General features: G+C 28.7%; 4 protein-coding genes and 1 long non-coding RNA gene across 8 annotated transcripts; 3 read left to right on the top strand and 2 right to left on the bottom strand.

Moving 5' to 3' along the window:
- Positions 1–289: 289 nt before the first annotated feature.
- LOC130961163 (60S ribosomal protein L7-2-like) lies at positions 290–1,935 on the top strand. Its single transcript, XM_057886890.1, has 6 exons — positions 290–475; positions 570–667; positions 780–837; positions 1,369–1,448; positions 1,534–1,636; positions 1,719–1,935. Exons 1-6 carry the CDS (start codon positions 290–292, stop codon positions 1,932–1,934), a joined length of 741 nt encoding a protein of 246 aa, XP_057742873.1. The 3' UTR covers position 1,935.
- A 6,083-nt stretch (positions 1,936–8,018) lies between these two features.
- LOC130962628 (uncharacterized) lies at positions 8,019–9,404 on the bottom strand. The gene has a single exon (XM_057888815.1). It carries the CDS (start codon positions 9,402–9,404, stop codon positions 8,019–8,021), a length of 1,386 nt encoding a protein of 461 aa, XP_057744798.1.
- A 4,882-nt stretch (positions 9,405–14,286) lies between these two features.
- On the top strand, positions 14,287–16,281 carry LOC130962627 (uncharacterized). The gene is made up of 5 exons (XM_057888814.1): positions 14,287–14,464; positions 15,281–15,418; positions 15,510–15,591; positions 15,707–15,783; positions 16,264–16,281. The coding sequence occupies exons 1-5, from the start codon at positions 14,288–14,290 to the stop codon at positions 16,279–16,281; spliced, it is 492 nt and encodes a 163-aa protein (XP_057744797.1). The 5' UTR covers position 14,287.
- A 1,323-nt stretch (positions 16,282–17,604) lies between these two features.
- Positions 17,605–18,025, top strand: LOC130959767 (uncharacterized). Its single transcript, XR_009078838.1, has 3 exons — positions 17,605–17,673; positions 17,789–17,855; positions 17,948–18,025. It is a non-coding gene; the product is annotated as an uncharacterized LOC130959767 (long non-coding RNA).
- A 387-nt stretch (positions 18,026–18,412) lies between these two features.
- Positions 18,413–20,942, bottom strand: LOC130959721 (ACT domain-containing protein ACR10-like). 4 transcript variants are annotated; one of them, XM_057885317.1, is made up of 3 exons: positions 20,519–20,942; positions 20,191–20,409; positions 18,413–18,709 (listed from the first exon to the last, which is right to left on the bottom strand). In XM_057885317.1, exons 1-3 carry the CDS (start codon positions 20,670–20,672, stop codon positions 18,666–18,668), a joined length of 417 nt encoding a protein of 138 aa, XP_057741300.1. In that variant the 5' UTR covers positions 20,673–20,942; the 3' UTR covers positions 18,413–18,665. The 4 variants fall into 4 exon arrangements, with proteins under 4 accessions (XP_057741300.1, XP_057741298.1, XP_057741301.1 ...); XM_057885315.1 differs by having other exon boundaries at positions 18,413–18,702; XM_057885318.1 differs by having other exon boundaries at positions 18,413–18,695.
- Positions 20,943–21,325: the final 383 nt, after the last annotated feature.

Genomic DNA, 21,325 nt, shown 5'->3' with positions numbered 1-21,325 from the left:
TCTCGTGATTTGATTAGCTTGTATTCAGCATGTTGTGTGAAAAATTAGATTATTATTTAAAAAAAAACATTGGAGGTTCTCTGTTCTTAGTATGAATTTGATGTAAATGGATTGTTAAAAAACATTTGAAGGACCTATTTTTTATTTTTTAAGAGAGCATGTAGTTTTCTTTTTTGAAACACTGAAAATTTAACTTTTGAGTTGGAGCTGAAATGTGTCAGTATAATAAATGAAACTAATGAATTCTTTGTTGGATTTTAATTATAACTGATATTTTTATTTTGAATGAATGGCAGAAATGGGTGAAGAGGTGAAAGTAATTGTTCTCGAGTCTCTGCTTAAAAAGCAGAAGAGGGAGGAGGAATGGGCCTTGAAGAAAAAGGAGGAGTTTAATGCTGCAAAGAAGAAGAGAGCAGAAAGCCGCAAGCTCATTTACAACAGGACAAAGCAATATGCAAAGGAATACCAGGAGCAGGTTGCATTTCACCTTAATCTATTTCTCTTTTTCTCTGTTTTAATGTTTGTTTCTGTTTCCTTTATTGCGCCACATTGACCCGCTTTTATTACAGGAAAAGGAGCTGATCCAATTGAAGCGGGAAGCAAAGCTGAAAGGTGGATTCTATATTGATCCAGAGGCTAAGCTCCTGTTTATCATCCGCATTCGTGGGTATGTGTTGTTTCCTTTGTTACTCCATATTTATGCTATTTATACTGTGTCCCAAGTTTTAACCAATTCTGTAATTTGGGTATTCTTACTTGTTCGAACTGTGTTTTTTCAGTATCAATGCCATGGATCCCAAGTCAAGAAAGATCTTGCAGTTGTTGAGGTTGAGACAGGTACTGCTTATAATCATTGAATGTTGAGTTTATTGTGTTATTTCTTGTGTGAGTGTTATTATGGTTTACTTGGTGTTAGTAGTACAGTTCATGACTATTGTTTTATAACCATGTTTAATGTGATGATTATTGAGGTGCTTCAACTTGAATTAAAGTCCCTGTTATAGGTTTGTTAAACACTATTCAATTTATGTTAGAACAGGCAGATTTTTGTTTGTTGTTGAGTCACAAAAAAAGGGGAGTTGACACATCTGCTCTCATATTCTTGATCCTCTCTCTGTCACTTGTTTTGTTTCCCAAGGAGTGTTAATGTTTTTGTTCTTTGGCTTTATGTTGTGTTTTCACTGCATTTGTCCAAAAAATCTTGAGGCTATATAGTGTCATGGAAGTTTGACAAGTTAGTCAATTAAGAAAATATGTAATGTTTTTGATACTTGTTTGTAATACTCATTTTGAAATCTTGCTATTTACACTGTAAAGTACCCATACTAATGTTTAACCCCCTTGTCTCTGTTTTCTTTTTTGCAACAGATCTTCAATGGCGTGTTCCTGAAAGTCAACAAGGCCAAAATGAACATGCTTCACCGGGTTGAGCCATATGTGACCTATGGGTATGTAGACTTGTGCTGTCATACCTTTTTGAATGTGATGAATCCCTTTTTTTGTCTAAACGTAACAATTCCTCTTCTTTTGTAGATACCCAAATCTAAAGAGTGTAAAAGAGCTTATTTACAAGAGGGACTTTGGTAAGTTGAACAAGCAGAGAATTGCCCTAACCGACAACTCTATCATTGAGAAGGTCTGTAATATTATTTTTAGCATTAGGGTATACAATTCTAATACATTCTATCTACTCACTTTTTCCTTGGATGACGCGTCAGGCACTGGGCGAACATGGAATCATCGGCATTGAAGATCTTATCCATGAGATCATAACAGTTGGACCACATTTCAAGGAAGCAAACAACTTCCTTTGGCCATTTAAGCTCAAGGCTCCATTGGGTGGCTTGAAGAAGAAGAGGAACCACTATGTTGAAGGAGGAGATGCCGAAAACAGGGAGAACTACATCAATGAGCTTATTAGGAGAATGAATTAGGCTGTGGGATTCTGTTCCAAGCATAGTGGATTCAGTCTTTATTTTGGAAGTAGTACATTTCTGACATTGATAAAATCTTTAAGGTTTATTTTGTTTTTCTTTTTACAAAACAGTTTGTTGAGTTGTCCTTTAAACATTGAGTATTATCGGTTTATATGTTTTTTAATCCCTCATTTAGTATTGCCGAGGTCTTTTGACAGGTCAATTACATTTCTTCTTTGTGAATTGAATTGGTTCTTTCCTTAATCATAACTGATGACTTGTATTATGTCTAGTATAAAATATACTAGATTATGTTATATCTCAATATTATGTCTAAATTAAGATAAATATAGATATTAAGGAAAAAATTTAAAATTTAAAAGGTTAAATAAGGGTATTTTTTAAAAGAAATATTAAAATTTCAGTTCCATCTCTAAAAATTTAAGTTTTTTATATCCTCACTTTTTGAAGGTACTAAAATTTTGAGTTTTGAGACAGAATTTTTAATTTTAATCTCTAACCATCAAACACAACACTAAATCTCATTTTTAGTTTCTTAAACAAACGCTACCTAAAAGACTACGTATTTATCAATTTGATTCTCAAAGTTTAAACTTATCTCACGTGTCATAAAATGAATTAGATGATGATATGTGGCAAAATGATTATGCTATGTTTTATCATCTAACTTATGAAATGATTAATTTGATTCACAACTGTATCTTTCAAAGATAAATTTAAAACGTTTGATTTTTTTTGGAGAATAAATTGATGCATATGGAACATAAATAGAAAAGTATAGAATGGAAGGATTTGTGCACCAATGTAGAAGTATAGGCACATTTGCCAAACGTGGGGAATTGCAACGTGGCCAGTGACAGAGAGCCAAACCATGAAGTAACCAAAGAAGTTCATGGCTGCACCAATGGAGAGAATCACCCATGGAGGTGTGAGTTCATTGATAAGCCCTGAGAATATGCCAAGATTTGCACCAAGGTCCTTGAAGAAGCTAATCAAGTTGAGGGTAGATTGGTCATATCCCAATGAGGATTTGACTTCATTGGAGTATAAACCAAACATGTATGTTGCTCATGAGACTGACATGATTAAGCATGAGGCAAAGATCATGAACCACCTCCCAGTTACAATTTGGTAGCTCAACTTCTTCATTTTTCTCATCTCTTCTTCTACCATTTTTTGCTTCTTAGGAAACTTGGGCTATTTTGGAACCATGCATATAATATATGTATGTACACATGGGTTGGCTAATATATATATTTCTACACACAACTATATGCTGTATTATTTGTCTTTATGGCCAGACATTTTTTTTAAAAAAAAAGAACATTATTGTTTTATGTATTATTACTATTCACATACAATGACATCTTAATTATTCTTTAATTTTTAAACCTATCATTGTCAACCTGTTAAAATTAAGTATTTAAGCTAATTAATTTAGAGATAAGTAATAAGTTCAACTTGTTAAAATTATATCTCAAATGGTATAATTTTTTTATACTCACCTAAAAGATAGTGAATTTGAGTTTTTCTATTTTTAATAAAAAAAGTAATAAGTTGAACCATATAAAAAGTTAAGTAACTTAATACCAAAAAAAAATCATACTTCATATATAATAAAAATCAACCATTAAATTATTTATTTATATAAAATATATACTAAAATAAATTAAATAAAAAAATATATTTATACATAAATATATGATAACTAATAATTTTTTAATAATATACATATAATATTTAAAAAAATTATAATAAGTAGTTGCAAAACAAATTAAGCGATGTATAGCACTCATTTTATTATATGACAGAAGAGGCTTGCTACACATACAAGTCTTTTTGACTTACAAGTTTTACAAGTTGCTACACATTAGAGCCTTTTAATGCGTTATTTAATTTCCAACACTCACCGTGAATTATGAACGACTCCTCTTCCTCTTCCTCTTCCTCTTCCTCTTCCTCACTCACCGTGAATTATGAACAACTCATCTTCATCTTCCTTTTCCTCTTCCTCTTCCTCTTCTTCTTCTTCTTCTTCTTCTTCACTCACCGTGGATTATGAACAACTCATCTTCCTCTTCCTCTTCCTCTTCCTCTTCTTCTCCTTCTTCTTCTTCTTCTCCTCCTCCATGTATTTCTTCGTTATTCTCTTTGCCTTTTCATTAGTTGTTTTATTTGCGTTTATTACTGGTATTCTTGCTTCGTTTTTTTTCGATTTTCATGGTTTCTGAAATCAAGCTTTGAAATCGTTTTGAAGATAATGAAACTTCAGAAATACACCCAAACGATTATAGAAAATACACCCAAACGATTATAGAAAATACACCCAAACGATATTTCTTCGTTATTCTCTTTGCCTTTTCATTAGTTGTTTTACTTGCATTTATTACTGGTATTCTTGCTTCTTTTTTTTCGATTTCATGGTTTCTGAAATCAAACTTTGAAATCGTTTTGAAAATAATAGAACTTTAGAAATACACCCAAACGATTATAGAAAATACACCCAAACGATATTTCTTCGTTATTCTCTTTGCCTTTTCATTAGTTGTTTTACTTGTTTATTACTGGTATTCTTACTTCTTTTTTTTCGATTTTCATGGTTTCTGAAATCAAGCTTTGAAATCGTTTTGAAAATAATGAAACTTCAGAAATACACCCAAACGATTACAGAAAATACACCCAAACGATTATAGAAAATACACCCAAAGGACACTTTATGCATAATTCAGAACTCTTTCTCTTTCTCCTCCTCATATTCTGCTGCTTCTTCTTCTTCAAAAATGATTTCAGAGCTTGATATCAAAAAATAATGGAAATCAAGAATAACGAAAAAAGAAAACAAAGAGAAAAGCACGTAAATGAAGAAGGAGAAAGAGAAGGCAAAAAACGAAAGAAAAGAAGAAGAAGAGGAGGAAGAGGAAGAAGAATGTGCAGCAAGAAGAAGAAGACGATGCAGTGAAATTGTGCAGTAACAGTTGAAGAAGGAGAAAGAGAAAGTAAGAAACGAAAGAAAAAAAAGAAGAAGAGGAAGAGGAAGAAGAACGTGCAGTAACGTTCAAGCGCGTTAATATAATAACTTGTAAAGACTTGTATAAAAAAATGCTTGTATATGGAGAATTTCTCATGACAGAAATATTGAAGATTATTTGTCATAATTACATCATATTTTATTGCCATAAGATCATTGATCCGTTCTTATCACTTATGTGGGCAACATATCCAAAGATCCTATTCAAATTAAAGTAACCCATTGGAACAAATTTTCCACAGTAGCTTCTCAAACATGGCCTATAAAATATTCGCACTTGGAGACATAGGACCATTAATTAAGGATGCAATAATTGCTGTATGCAAAGAAGGATTCAAATTGAACGATTACACTACTATATAATAGCCTAATTAGATGCCTTTCCATTAATTAATCAACTTTAATATGGAATTAATTAAAAGAAGAGAGAGATTAAGATAAAGTTCCAATTTGCCTTATTTGAATAATTGATAAAGAAGATAAATAACTATTATACATAAGATAGTAACATACATTATATATATATATATATATATATATATATATATATATATATATATATATATATATATATATAAAAGTTTTTTTTTAAAATATAAATAATAAGTATGATATTTTAGCTTATTATAATATCGTGATGATTGTGTATAGATCAGAGTATGTTAGAGTGGGTGGCTATATATATATATATATAGTAAAAGAGGCTTTGAAGCAATGATGAAAAGTGAACATTGTTTCAAGTGTGGGATTGGTTTATACTAAGGTGCCTACTACTGTAAAGATGCATCTTTACAGATTTTTGTCTTTTATGGCAAAAAAGCGTGTCACTAAAAAGCGTTGCTTTAAAGAGAAAAGTGTTATCCTTAATCGTTAACTTGGCTCTGATACCAATTTTTATCAATGCAGGTTTTTGAAATATTTTTCTTGGGTTGGATTTGCATTATTAAAATTTTCTATTTCTTTTAACAAATTTTCTATTTCTCTTGATATGCTTTCTATACAATTTTTACAGAATTGTTCCACTTCTTCTCTATTTCTTGTGTAAATGTTACTATTCTGTAATCTTACTTCATAATATCTTTTTGACTTTTCTGAAAATCTAAATCATTTTTTAATTCTTGTATCGTTTGATTTGCTAAACCAGTCATTTTATACTTGTAATTCTTGTTCAGATTCAATTTGTACTTGTTCTAGGGGTTCAACCTGTAGAGGTTGTATTACTTGAATATTTTGAACATGTATTCTTGATTCAAAAGCTTGTAATGCAATCATATTTTGTATGTGAAGATAATGCAATATTCGAGCACGATAAATTTGTTTATTCTTAATATTTTCTTTTAAATTTTTGACTGATTTTTTAGTTTTAAAACGTTGTATTAATTTTCTTGTTCTAAATATCTTTTTGTTTACCTTCTTGATTTCTGTTTCTAAATCTGAAGATTCAGTTGTCAAATTTCTTATTTTTATAGATATAGCCATTATTCTTGTTTTCATATTCCTTTTAATTGTTTTTAAAGAAATAAGACTTTTTTGAAAATCTTTCATATTAGAATTTCTGCATCTTCTGCCATAGCTTCATTGTTATTTTCTAAAGATTCTATTATTTTTTCTAATTCTTCGACTTCTTTTTTCAGATTGTTATAAGATAATACCAAAGTTTTGAAAGCTCTTTGGTTTATTTCAGAAAACTTTAAATATTTCAAATGATTTTCTCTTTCAAAGAATTCTTGTTTCTTATCTTGATAAGACACGTATATTTCTTCTTTATTTATCGTCATAATTTATTATTTAAAGTTTCATTCAACTTTTCAATTCTTTTTGTTAATTCCTTTATTTCAGAATCTTTTTCTTCAATTTTTAAATGAGATAGACTTAGAGGGCTGTTAATTTTAGATTCTCTTATTCTAAAACTAGATGATGAAAATGAATTTCTTGACGGTTGTTTTAATAACAAAACTGGGCTTTCAATAGCCTTATTTCTTGGAATTTCTGTTTTTACAAACTTTTGAAATAGTTCATCAACATAAATTCTTTCTTTATCCTTGAAGTCTATACTATGATGACTATTTGTCAGCGCATAATTAATTGCATATGTGATAGAAAATGGTTCATCATTTTGTTCCATTAAATCTATCTTATGGAATTTATAAGCCAGACTTAAGGATCTGCCGAGATTTTCGGTTGATAGAGGAATAGCGTATCCAATATGAGCATTGAATTTAACATTTACATTTGCCAAGTTACCATGGATTATTCCAATTATTTGATCTCTAGGATTAGTGATTCTTTTATCACAGATTGCCAGACTTATTGGAGAATTAATTCCTTTCATGTATGTGGATTTAACTAAAACTTGAATGGTACTAATATGAATCCATCCAATTTTAGATCTTTTTTGTTGATCTTTAATTTTTCCAATTTGTTTATTTACATCTTGTTCATTTATCAGAGCTATTTCAAGTTCTCCATTTGCGGATTGTATTTTTATTGGAGTTTCAATCTGAATCTTTCCATAATATATATTTTTTCTATTAAAGATTTCTTTTAGAGGATTTTGTTTATTAAAATTATCGTTAGGTTTAAGATCTAATTCCGTTTTTAAAATAGCTTGTTTTTCATTATCAAGTAAAGCAGTTAGCTTATAGTAATCAGATTCTTCAGTTATTTCTATATCTTCTAAATAATTCATAACTTAAAAAGATTGGGATAAAGATGTACCTTTCTGGAGAATAAACTTCTTTATTTATTGCTATTTTACAATATGTGTTTGTTCTCCAGAGGGGAGATTAATTCCAGAGGGGAATTTCTTAGAATTATTTTTCTAATGGATCAGACTCCAGAATCGCCTCAGCTACTTCCTCTTCGCCCTCCTGGCCTGTGAGTACTCTAAGCTTCCTGCTTTCTGATTTCTGATGCTCTATCAAATAACTTAGCACTCTATTTATAATGGTTGGGTTTGATGGACAAATCCCATCCTTACCCTTCTTATGACGTCATTGCTTACGTCATTGAGCAATAATTCGCACCAACTACATTATTGGTGCCTTCTTACATCATTCAACAATAATGTTGATGGATGACTCAGATGTCTCATCCTCTTCTTTTCCCATGTGGGTGGGGTCTTCAGCATTGTTGCTTTCTTCAGACATTTCTGAGGCGCACAGCTGGCACCTATGGTCTTCTTTGTCTTTTAGTAAATGGCATAGATTCCTCCTTATCCCGTCAGAAAGTTTTTCCAGTAATCCAGAAAAGTTGTAAAATGCTGATTCAAAATCCACTAGAAGTCTCATCTCTCTTGATTCAATTTGGTTTTTCTTACTAGAAACAATTAGAGTGTTTCTGCTTTTGTAGTTTATTCTTGTTCTGGATTCTTTGTTTATTTTTTGGGCTCTCTCGAAGACTCTTGCCAATGTACTGGCCAATCTTCCTTCGTCACTATAAATTGATAGATCTTGAACTTGTTCTATTGGTTGAAAATCTCCTGGGAAGACTGACATGAAAATTACTTGAAATGCTGGGATCAAACATTCTCCTTCTTCATTGAAGATTGGCTGACTACTTGTAAATTTTAGGGATATATCTCTTGGTTCTCTTGCATCAATCATATTTTTGAATTTTTTCACTGCATCTATAAAACCTGCAGGAAATTCTTTAATGATATTTAAATTGTCAAAAATTAGGATTGTATCAATTAATCCGTATTGGAAAAACTGATATGTATCAGAGGGTGAAGCCTCTGGGAAGATTACCAGCTTTGTTAGCTGTTCTTTGTTAATGGGATAATATCCCAATATTGCTCTTTTGTCTAGAGTCCAATTTAGAACCAGATTTAAGTTTTCTCTACAGTTTGATCTACAGACCCTTTTTTTGTCATTTATTTCGGCTCTTGTGGGAATATTTTTCATTAGTCCAGTCCTTTGGGTTTGGGCTGTTCTTTGGATTTGTACTGGAGCTTTTTCTGCTCTTTTTAGAATTTGCTCTGGATGGAGCACTTCATATTCTCTGAGGGATTCTTTTGCCTCTTCTATTGTCAAGAATCCTCCTTTGTGAATAGTTTTGGGCTGATGGGTGAATGGGGCTGCTTTAGCCCAATCATCGTAAACTCCTTTCATTGGGCCATTATATATGACATAATATTTTTTATCCTGAGTTGATTTTTTAACTATTTCTGCCAGAGTTTTATTTTCAGGGATTTTTTCAGAAAAAATTGGTTTTGGGTTTTGTGGCTGGTCCACCACGCTTAGCTGGCTGAACTCTGATGGTGTTGCGAGCATTGGTATTGGAGCAGGTAATGTTGCTTGCTGGGGAACTTTCATGGCTTCCATGGCCTTCTTGATAGATTGAATTTTAGCTCTTAGCTGGTGGCAATGATTGCACCTTTCAAGCTCTTGTTCAAGCTTCTGGATTTCTTGATTCATTGTGTTGACAATGAACTCCATTCTCTTGTCAATGTATCTGCAATAATATTTTTATTTCCTTTAATGTACTCGATTTTTATCGGATATTGTAATAAAAACATTTGCCATCTTACCAGACGACCCTGATTATAATCAGATTGTAAATTATATCTAATAAAACCTGTTAAATAACTTGAGTCTGTTCGTAATGTAAATTCCTTTGGAAGTAGATCAATCCTCCATTTCTTAATAGTTTTTATTGCTGCTAGAGTTTCTTTTTCATGGGTAGTATACCTCTGTTCTGTTGGTGTAAATGTTCCAGAAATATATCTGCATAGTAATTCCTTTGAGGAATGTTTAGAATCTAGTGATTCTTTTTCTTTGTTCAAGCTTTTTTCAGCTTTTTTAGCTTTTAGACAGCCTGACCAGGTCTTGTCTGAAGCATCTATTTCTACTATTAAATAGTCATCTTCTTCCAGAATATAAAGTTCTGGAAGATTTTTACAAAGTTCTTTAATTTTCTGAATCTGCAGGCTATCCTTTTCTTCCCATTTCCAATTCTTTTTTATACTTATTTTTGAAAATAAGTTTTTAGTATAATCTGTTATATTCTTTAAAAATCCTTGATCAGAAATATAATTTATGCATCCTAAAAATCTTTGTAATTGTTTTCTATCTTCCATTTTATCAGGAAATAAATCTACTTTTTCTAATACATTTGGTTGAAGTTTTAACTTCCCTTCAGTAGATAGAATTAATCCAAGAAATTCTATTTCTTGTTTTGCTATCTTAGCTTTCTTTTTACTAAGGACTAAACCTTTTTCCTTACATCTTTCTAAGACAATTAGTAATTTTTGAAGATGATCTTCTTTATCTTGTTTTGTAAAGATTAGTATATCATCAATGTAAACTAGAACAAAATCATTTAAATCTTTTAAATTTTCTTCCATAAATCTCTGATAAATACCTGGAGCTTGTTTTAGTCCAAATGGTAGGACATTCCATTCGTAGAGTAATACTCCTGTTGATTCTTTTGTTGGACAAGTAAAGGCAGTTAATTTCTTTGTTTCTTCGTCTAAACGAAGTTGCCAATATCCTGATTTTGCATCGAGCGATGAAAACCAAGTTGCTCCTTTGATTTTTTCTAGAATGGAATCCTTTCTTGGGAGCTTATGAGCATCTCCTATAGTTGCTTCATTCATTTTTTTATAATTAATAACCATTCTTCGTTTTCCTCTTTTAATTTCGTTATTGTTTTCAACATAGAAGGCTGGAGCCGCATGAGGGCTTTTACTTAGTCTTATAATCCCTTTATCTAAAAGATCCTTACATTCAGATGAAAATTCTTCCTTATCTCGAGCTGAGTAGGGAATTCTATTTGGAACATTTATTTCCCTTGTAGGAACTTTTAGCTTAATACTTATTAATTCTTTGTTTGTATTTTTAATATCTAAAGGATTTTCAGCACAAACTTCATTTAAAAGTTCTTCTATTTTAATTTCAAGGTCATTTTTTGGAGTTTTTATTTGGAAATAAAGGTTCAAATAACATTCTTCTAGAATTGAAAATATTTTGAATTTTAAAATTTCGCTTATAGTAGTAGTTGAGATTTTTATTAATTTTGCCCTTTGATTTAGAGAGGAATCATATGGGGCTTTTAGAACTATATATGTTAATTCTTGGATAAAAGGGTGATACAGCTTTAGGAAATTATTTCCTATAATTAAATCTATTCCAGATTCTAATTTATATATAGATGGAACGATGAATCTATAATTTTGAATGAAGACTTCAATCATTTCTGCTTTAAAATTAATTTTGTGTATAGATTTATCGGCTATTCTAATTCTTAGTGGATTTTCTAACTTTTTCCAATTAAGTCCTATATTTGAACTTGCAAAACATTTTGTTGCCCCTGTGTCTATGAAGGCATTAATAAATTTTTCTGTAATTTTTACAGTAATAAACGTAGCACTATTACTTAGTTCCTGAGTTTGTCTCTGAGTCTGTTTCTGAGACATATTCAAAAATATATTTTAGTTCATCATCAGATTCTTCTAGAGGTTCCATAAAACAAGTTTTTGCGATTTCCATTTGTTTAGTTAAGTCTTTTTTATTCTTCTTTTTTGGACATTCATTTGCATAATGTCCTTCTTCTTGACAATACCAACATTTACAGTTTTCTTTTTTATTTGGGCAATAATTCTTTGGTTTTTTATTGATACTTTTTTCCCTAAAATATCTCTTTTTTCTCCAATTTGGATAATATTTTCTTTTTCTAAAGTGATATTTTCTTTTTCTTTGGATATTTTTATAAGGATGGTATTTCCGAATATTTTTATTAGAACCATATTTTGAGGAATTTCTTCGTTATCTTGACAACAAATTCTAATTATATTATTAAATCTTTTTTGAGTGGCTTCTTGCATACAGCGTTCTTTTATTTCCTCTCTTATAGCAAATGTTGCTCCACCGAAATTATTTTCGATTGTTTTATTATTTATTTCTCTTATAAATCTTCCCATGATGATTTCGTTAGCAGGATATGGAAGTTTTGTGATATACATGCTAAGATAATGATTTTTATCTTCTTCTTTTAATTTATAATAATATATTCTATATTCGCAAATATAGGATTCTATATAGCATAGATCGAATATTTGAATATTGGCCAAATGATTTTTTGCTTCTAAATACTCTTTTTCAGAAATTTCTTTTCTATGATCTATAACATTTTTTTCAAAAAATTCTTTGTATAGAACTTTCATTATGTGTGCTATTCTATCATAAGCTGTTGTTTTTGCAGCTAATTCTTCTATTATTTTATTATCTATTGATAACATATAATTTCGTATAGTTCCTTTAGTGTGGAAACCTATGAAATTCCAGATATCCATTTCAGATAATTCATTTAATTTTGGGTTTGTATAAGCTTCTAATAGAAAAGAGTTCATCCAATCTTCGAAAATTTATTTTTCGTTCTTTTTGCAATCTAGATCAAGCATTTTTCTCCTTCTAGATCTTGAATTTTAGGATTATATTTTGATGGTATTTTAGTATATTTCGAATTTTTGCTTATAAATCCTTTTTTAAAGGCATAATTTTCAAAACCTGTTTCCCATTTAAATTGGGTTTGATTATTATTCCCAGATGTTCCAGCTTCATCCTTTACTTGTACTGGATGTACTGGTTCATCATCACTTGAATAGTCTAAAACATATTCTTCTCTTTCAGAGATTTCTGGTTCTTCTTTAATCTGAAAACCTTGTTCCAAAAAGTTGTCTTCTTGAGCCATTTTTAATTGTTTAAAAAGCATTGTAACTTCTTCTAATTTTTCATCAATATTCATAATTTTAGAGGCGGTCTAATTATTAGATTTGTTGTATCGATTTTATTTTGGATTTCTTCTTTCTTAGGAATTTCTTTTTGGAAATGTTTATCAAGAATTTGTTCAATTTTATTTATTATATTAGGCTCTTCTTTTTCTTTATTTTTCTGAAACTTTAGAGAGACTAATATTTCTTCAAGCATATCTATTATCAAATTTAATTGTGGATTAAAAGTATGATGAAGATGGGGATAATTATCTCCATGATAATATTTTTTAGAAACTCCGTGTGAAATATAAGTTTTTTCTGGTTTTTGAATACCTTCAATAAAACTTAAAGTAAAATTAAGATTTTGGGAAAACTCGTTTTGTATTGATTTTAAAAATTCAGTGTCATTACTATTGACATTAGTTAAGATCATTAGTTTTTGATCTATTAATTTTGATAGATTAATTATTTCTTCTCTTAAATCTTCTAATTTACTAGTTTTTTCCATTAGGTGACGCTTTTCTTTGTAAAGGGCTACGGTTTTAAGTTAAAAGTGTGGTTTTAGAATGTGTGGTTCAAATTTTGCCACATAGCACATCTTTAAAACAACATCTTTACCATATATTTCACCTTATAATATCTTGCTCCTTCCTAGAATCTTTGTCTAAATCCGATTTGAAATTTTATCCGCTGAAGTCATTATGCTAATAATTCTTTTAACCACAATGGATTACGCATATTTTCCAAATATATGTTTGGTAAAATCGATTTTTCTGTAAAAAAAAATTCAAATTTTCTGTGCAAAAACTAGTTTTTCTATGAAAATTGATTATTTTTTAATCGGTTAAAAATCAATTTTTAAATTTTTTATTGTTTAATAATTAATTTTATTATGTAAAACTAATTTAGTTAATTAATCTAAAATAAATTTTTAGTTAACCAAAAATAGATTTAATTTTTTGATTAATCTTAATTATGTACAACCCTAATTATGAGTTGTGACTATGAAATCGAACTTAGTGTCAAATTCAAAAGGACAAAACAACTTCATTCAATCCTCTTATCTCATCAAAAGTAGTTCACATAAATATCTCATCAACATTACAGTTTAATTTCGTTTACCTTGCTTATATTAGGATAATTAATAAATATTAATATACAAAAATTCATATCACTTTTTTTAATTTAAATTCATGTTCATTCTTTTTTTCAGCATAGTTACAAGCTTGATGGGCCAAAGCCCACACCATACTTTCACTCTTCCCTTTTGTTTTGGTCATTATCACCACAATTCTATAAAACTTTCGAGCTTTCATATGGATTAATTGGGCTTTTATATAATTTAAGGCCCAATTGAGGCCCATAATAGTATCCGCGGTGAGGATTCTGATTAGTGATTAGTACAAAATTTTAGTCAAAGCTTAAAGACATAAAAGAGGATTAAACTGTTATTATTGAGCAATATAATGTATTCTCACAATAGTGGACCCTTTTGGTGTCTTTCTCACCTCAGTGACCTTTTTCAAGTCTTAAATTGGATGCAATTACTATATAACTCTTGCATGTCTTAATTGAGTTTTACACTACTACTTTTGAATAATAGCTACCATGGATGATAATAATGGAGAAGCAAAGAGAATGGAAGAAGGTTTGAATGGCTCTATTGTTATTGATCATGATGAAAAGGACAAAACGGTCATTTCTCATGAGAAAGATCAAGGAGCAATGAAACAGAAAACAAAGAGAATCGCAACACTTGATGCATTTAGAGGTTTCACTATCGTGGTAAGTCTTAATTATTGATAAAGTTTAATTATTCTGTTAGTTTTTATATTTTTATCGATTTTTTAATTAGGTTCTTATATCATATCAGATTTTGTAATTAAATTTTTACTGTGATAAAAATGTTGAAATTAATAGAATATTCTGTTAAATCATACAGAATATTCAGTCAAGTGTTAAGTATATTCATTTTGTTTATTAATGGAATATTCTGTTAGGTAGCGTTTGGTGGAGAGACAGAGAAGGAAAGATTGAGACTGAGAGACAGAGACTAAGAGAAAGAGATTGAAATAAATTTCAGTATTCTGTTTGGTGTAAAGTGGGAGATAGAAATTGAAACAAGAATGAAACTCTAATTTAATTTACACAAAGGGTAAATTTGGAATTAATTAATTGAAATGAGGGTATTTTAGGTATAAAATGTTATTAAAATTTCAATTTTCATCTCTAAAAATTTTAGTCCCCTGTGTCCCTACTTTTTAGAGGTACTGAAATACTGAAATTTTGAAGACAGAAACAAAATTTAGTACCAGTCTCTAAACCAACAAACATGATACTGAGTCTCAGTCTCTCAGTCTCTGTCTTAGTACCTCAAAACAAACGCTACTTTAATTTAACGTTTTCATCACAGTAAGGACTTAATTAGTAATTACAAAATTTAATATGATATAAAACTCAATAAAAGAAAATATAAAAATCTAATTAAAAATTCAGTAAAACTATAAGGACCGACAAAATAATTAAACATTTATTTAATTTGTATTATGAGCTTATATTATGTATTATGAGCTTATATTATGTGTATAATTGTATGTAAAGGTGATGATATTGGTTGATGATGCTGGGGGGGCTTATCCAGAAATTGATCACTCTCCTTGGAATGGATGCACATTGGCTGATTTTGTTATGCCTTTCTTTCTTTTCATTGTTGGAGTTGCCATAGCTCTTGCATTCAAGGTAATTAAAATGTTATTACATCAGCTATCATATATTATACTAGTCAAAATTATATTATGTTATAATTAGTGTTGATTCAATAATAATGCAGAGAGTCCCTAAGGTTAAATATGCTGTGAAGAAGATATTCATTAGAACATTGAAACTTCTCTTCTGGGGTATACTTTTGCAAGGTATAATTAACCATAATAATTCTCTTCTTAATTTTGCCTCATCAGATGCATATATATACACATGAATACATGTTAATATGTTATTATTAGAACACTAATAAAGTTTTAACTTCAGGTGGATACTCTCATGCCCCTGATGACCTTTCATATGGGGTTGACATGAAATTTATTAGATGGTGTGGCATTCTTCAGGTCCCAATCATCCTCAAACTAATTAAATTATTATAATATAAATTTAATTTCTAAATATCAATATTAAATTCTCCTTTAAACTAACATCTAATATCAGTTTATTTTTACGCAAATTAATCTCATTTAATTTTTAGGATAAAATATATTTTTCGTTTTTAATGTTTGTAATTTTTTTTAAAAAATACCCCTAACATTTATTTTTATTTAATTTTAATTTGTCTTTAATGTTTTTTATTCATTTAATTTTATCTCGAATATTTTTTATTTTTGTCAAAACTATCCCTAAAAATTCTCAATTTTGTCCTCAATATTTTACATGAAATTGACATCTACAAGTAATTTCGACACAAATAAAAAATGTTAGGAACAAAATTAAATAGAACTAAAAGTTAGGAGTATTTTTAAAAAAATCGCAAACGTTAGGAATAAAAAATATATTTTACCCTAATTTTTATTTAAATTATATTGTCTGATTGTCAGATGTTAATGCAATTATGAGAATTTTAATTTGTATATTATATATTGTGTGTGTGCATGCAGAGAATAGGTCTTGTATACTGTGTTGTTGCTCTAATAGAGACATTTACATGGCGATGGTGAGAGGGGCAAATCAAATTCTACTGAAATTAAATGGTTGAGATTGTGATGTGATTGTAAAAATTCTTTGATTAATTATTAATTAACACTACATGTTGCATAGGTTTGGAGGATTTGTTGCATTTGTGATTTACATGGTCACAACATTCAGCCTCTATGTTCCAAATTGGAGTTTTGTGGACTATAATGAGGAAAAGCCAAAGAGATATACAGTAAGTTTATGCACCTCTTGATGATTTAAAATGTTGTCAAATAAATTGTTAATTTAGCTATAAGTTGTTCGACAAATTAGTTTAATAATCTGTTTAAATAAATATTAAGAGTTTGAATTATGTATGTTTATGTGTATAGCAATTTATTAAGGAAGTCACTCAAATAAAGATTTCTAAAACGTCTTTTTTAAAAATATTTTTGAACAATTAAAATTTAACATATAATCGATTAAATCGTGTTATTTCTATCAAAATTATTAGATTGGACAAATCGATTTAGCTGAAAAATTGATGAACCAAATTTTAAACCAATCTAAATTAATATTCTATTTTATAGAAAATAACTACAATATTCTTATTATAAAAAATGTCTAAAATACTTCTCTATATATATATATTGAGAATCTTAAATCTTAACCCTATGACGACACATAAAAAGGAGAAGGGTTAGGATTTAGAATTTTCTATAGAAAAATATTAATTTAAACCGGTTTAAAATTTGATTTATCGATTTTTTTGTCAAAGATCTAATTTTAACAAAAATAATACAATTTAATCAGTTATATATATTAAATTTTAATTATTAAAAAATATTTTTAAAAAAAGACGTTTTAGATATTTTTATTTAAATGACTTCCATTTATGAATTAATGACAGTTAAGATAAAAAGCTTTAAATGAAGATTAAATTTGGAATGAATAAATTTTTAATCCATTGGTGACTAATCATTAATTAAATTGTTGTAATTATTACTACAAGGTAATATGTGGCATGAGAGGAGACTTAGGAGCAGCATGTAATGCAGTTGGCTACGTGGATAGACAAGTTTGGGGGATTAACCATCTTTACTCTCAGTCTCTCACCCTGTTTGGTCACGCTTGAAGGCATCTTATGTCATTTCATTAATTAATAACTTTAAACTAGCTATTTTTATGCTTTTCATTAATTAATAATTATTTCCTCTTTTTCTTCATTTTAATAATTAACAGGCATGCACATTAAGTTCTCCAAGTCAGGGGCATTTTCGTAAAGATGCTCCAACTTGGTGTCGTGCTCCCTTTGAACCTGAGGGCCTGTTGAGGTTTGTCTTTACTTTTTTTTTTTTTTTTTGGGGAAAATGTAAAATAAATAGAAAGATTTATTAGAAGAAATTAACTATTTTATATTTCACTTTTTCTTTTGTTCATTTTAATTAGTTCCATATCAGCTATTCTGTCTGGCACCATTGGCATCCACTATGGTCATGTCTTGATTTACTTCAAGGTTATTAACTACTTTAATTTACTACTTTATTCCTATAATATATATTATATTTGTTGTAATTAATTTATAAAACATTATTATTTTATCATCAGAGGCATTCAGAGAGGTTAAAGCAATGGGTCTCAATGGGGTTTGTGTTACTAATCCTTGGCATCATCCTTCATTTAACACATGGTAAGCTACTCATAGAAGTAACTGCCATTAACTGATTCTGGTAATTCAGTTAATTCGGTTACATGTCTAAAACAGAATTGCTTTCTTCTATGCTAATAACTAGTTGATCTGCAATTAGCTTCATTGAGACATTAACTGTAAATTGTAAAACAAGGAATAAATTAAAAGTTTAATTATTCTGTTAGTTCTTATAATTTTGCTAAATTTATAATTAAGTATTTATATTTTTTTTAATTGGATCTTTATATTATTTTTAATTTTGTAATTAAACCCTTCTAAATGTAAAAAATATTACAGTTAACTGAATATTTTTTCGCAAATTAAACACATTCATAATTAAGAATCTAATTAAATCTTTGACCGCATGTTTTTTGCAAGAAATATTCTGTTACTTTAATATTTTTTATATGAAAAATATCTAATTGCAAAAATTAAAAGCAATGTAAGAATCTAATAAAAAAGAAAAAATATAAAGATCTAATTACAAATTTGGTGAAATTATAGAGACTAATAGAATAATTAAACTTAAATTAAACTCTATTATCTGCATGAAAAATTAATCTGCATGGAAAATTCAAAATTGAAATGCAGCTATCCCAATCAACAAGCAACTATACAGCTTCGGCTATGTTTGTTTCACAGCTGGGGCAGCAGGAATTGTATTCTCTGCACTCTACATACTGGTAAGTAATTAAGTGAACAATAACATACATAAGAATATTATTTATTTATTTATTATTAAGTAGCTAGAAGAATACAATATTTCAACAACTACCTAATTAATTATTATCTTTCTTCTCTAACAATAATATTATATTGTTAATGGAAAAATCAGATTGATGTTTGGGGATTTAGAAAGCCATTCTTGTTCTTGGAATGGATAGGAATGAATGCAATGCTTGTGTTTGTTATGGCTGCTCAGAGCATCTTCCCAGGCTTTGTTAATGGATGATATTATAAGGATCAAGATAACACACTAGTAACAATCTACCTCACCCTTTTTATTATTTATTTAATTTTTTCAGTCTTTCAATTATATCACATAGATTATATATTAGTGTTGGAGGATTTGTTGCATTTGTGATTTACATGGTCACAACATTCAGCCTCTATGTTCTAAATTGGAGTTTTGTGGACTATAATGAGGAAAAGCCAAAGAGATATACAGTAAGTTTATGCACCTCTTGATGATTTAAAATGTTGTCAAATAAATTGTTAATTTAGCTATAAGTTGTTCGACAAATTAGTTTAATCATCTGTTTAAATAAATATTAAGAATTTGAATTATGTATGTTTATGTATATAGCAATTTATTAAGGGAGTCACTCAAATAAAGATCTCTAAAATGTTTTTTTTAAAGATATTTTTTAACAACTAAAATTTAACATATATAATCGATTAAATCATGTTATTTCTGTCATAATTAGATCGGACAAATCGATTTAGCTGAAAAATTGATGAACCAAATTTTAAACCAATTTAAATTAATATTCTATTTTATAAAAAATAACTATAATATTCCTATTATAAAAAATGTCTAAAATACTTCTATTATATATATATATATTAAGAACCCTAAATCTTAACCCTATGACGGCACATAAAAAAGAAAATCGTTAAGATTTAGAATTTTCAAAATCTATATATATATATATATATATAATAGGAGTATTTTAGTCACTTTTTATAATAAGGGTATTATAGTCATTTTCTATAAAAAAAATTAATTTAGACCAATTTAAGATTTGGTTTATCGATTTTTTTGCCAAATCAATTTATCTGATCCAATTTTAATAAAAATACTACAATTTAATTACTTATATGTATAAAATTTTAATTACTAAAAAATATCGTTAAAAAAATATGTTTTAGATATTTTTATTTAAATGGCTTTCATTTATTAATTAATGATAGTTAAGATAAAAATCTTTCAATGAAGATTAAATTTGGAATAAATTAATTTTTAAATCTATTAGTGACTAATCATTAACTAAATTGTTGTAATTATTACTACAAGGTAATATGTGGCATGAGTGGGGTATTCACTCAAAACTAAAACCAAAGGTATATCAGAAACCTCAAAATCTTGATTCTTGACTTTGAACAAAAATATATTGAAAAGACATGTAAATATGGTGATTGAAGGGTTATGAAGAATTACCATGTAAAAGGCCTTTGCGATCATAGCAACTAAACTTGAGAAGAAAGACATGAGGAGGGTTAGGTGGATGGAAATCAGAGGAGTAATAAGAGATTCCAGAAGCTGAGGAACAAGAAGGGCATGCCCCAATTAGCCTCTTCTTCAACAAACTCCATCTTGTATTCTCTTTCCCAACCACCCACAATACTATGTAACACCATTTCCCATCTGTTGACACATCTAATAATTCATTCAAAAGAGTCAACATTAAAGCAAAACAAAACAAACCCATGTCTCAAATCCAAACAAAAGACTAAGAAATCAGAGAAAGATTAGATTTTGAAATTACCTCCTCTTACAATGCTAAGACCAAAGAAGAGTATGATACGACACAGATCAGAACCAAGACCAGTTTTGTCAGGACAGTTCACTGTTATCACTGTTGGATCTCCTTCTTTCTCTGCCTCCCTGAATATCACTACATCATCATGCAATATTCCCATAATCTTCTTCTTAAGATTATATATAATTCACTGTTCTTGTTGTTGTTGAAGCATATGAGAAGGAAAAAGAGAAGTTTCTGTTTATTTAAGTGATAATGATGATGGCTTCTTATTCAATGGTTGTTATTGGTGGTAGTATCTTGTTGAATTCTATATAAGATTCAACAATTAATAATCAATAATATTATATGAGAGAGTAATGTGGAGAATGAAGAAGCAGAGTGTTTAACTGCTTCTGAGGGAGGGACAAATGTTTTTAAGGTTGTAGACTTTCTATGTGGTTGTAAATATTATTATATTGTAATATATTACTATTTATAGTACTGTTTTTTAATGAAAAGAATTTTGTTGCTTCAAGCAATATATCTCAAAAACAAATGGAAATTAAATACGAGATTAATTTAATTTATAAATTTTATGCTGATATTTAATCATATTAATTATATTATATAAACAAAGTAATTCATTTAAAAAGAAATAATTTTTACTCATGTGATAACATGTGTTTAGAATATAACGTGGAAAATATTCAACTTTTTTATGTTAATAATATAGAAATAATTAATAAACTCTTAAAACCTTTTTCTTTAAAAACCTATTCTATGTAATAGCAAAAAATAATTACATCAAAGTGTATAATACCCTTACCCTCT

Source organism: Arachis stenosperma, chromosome 2 (genome assembly GCF_014773155.1).
Source record: "Arachis stenosperma cultivar V10309 chromosome 2, arast.V10309.gnm1.PFL2, whole genome shotgun sequence".
In the NCBI taxonomy this organism is placed as follows: Eukaryota; Viridiplantae; Streptophyta; class Magnoliopsida; order Fabales; family Fabaceae; genus Arachis; species Arachis stenosperma.
Note: the sequence above shows the minus strand (reverse complement) of the source record. Positions and strands in the feature narration are given on the sequence as shown.

Bases quoted from the DNA above. Each gene is read 5' to 3' on its own strand.
- LOC130962627 (XM_057888814.1), top strand. From the start codon at position 14,288: ATGGATGATAATAATGGAGAAGCAAAGAGAATGGAAGAAGGTTTGAAT. The intron at 15,419-15,509 runs GTAATTAAAATG...ATAATAATGCAG, and splicing joins CCATAGCTCTTGCATTCAAG to AGAGTCCCTAAGGTTAAATA. The intron at 15,592-15,706 runs GTATAATTAACC...TTTTAACTTCAG, and splicing joins CTGGGGTATACTTTTGCAAG to GTGGATACTCTCATGCCCCT.
- LOC130961163 (XM_057886890.1), top strand. From the start codon at position 290: ATGGCAGAAATGGGTGAAGAGGTGAAAGTAATTGTTCTCGAGTCTCTG. The intron at 838-1,368 runs GTACTGCTTATA...TTTTTGCAACAG, and splicing joins AGTTGTTGAGGTTGAGACAG to ATCTTCAATGGCGTGTTCCT. The intron at 1,637-1,718 runs GTCTGTAATATT...ATGACGCGTCAG, and splicing joins ACAACTCTATCATTGAGAAG to GCACTGGGCGAACATGGAAT.
- LOC130959721 (XM_057885315.1), bottom strand. From the start codon at position 20,672: ATGGGAATATTGCATGATGATGTAGTGATATTCAGGGAGGCAGAGAAA. The intron at 20,410-20,518 runs GTAATTTCAAAA...ATGAATTATTAG, and splicing joins TCTTAGCATTGTAAGAGGAG to ATGTGTCAACAGATGGGAAA. The intron at 18,703-20,190 runs GTAATTCTTCAT...ACCAGTATGTAG, and splicing joins TCGCAAAGGCCTTTTACATG to AGTGCAGAGAATACAATTCC.
- LOC130962628 (XM_057888815.1), bottom strand. From the start codon at position 9,404: ATGGAGTTCATTGTCAACACAATGAATCAAGAAATCCAGAAGCTTGAA.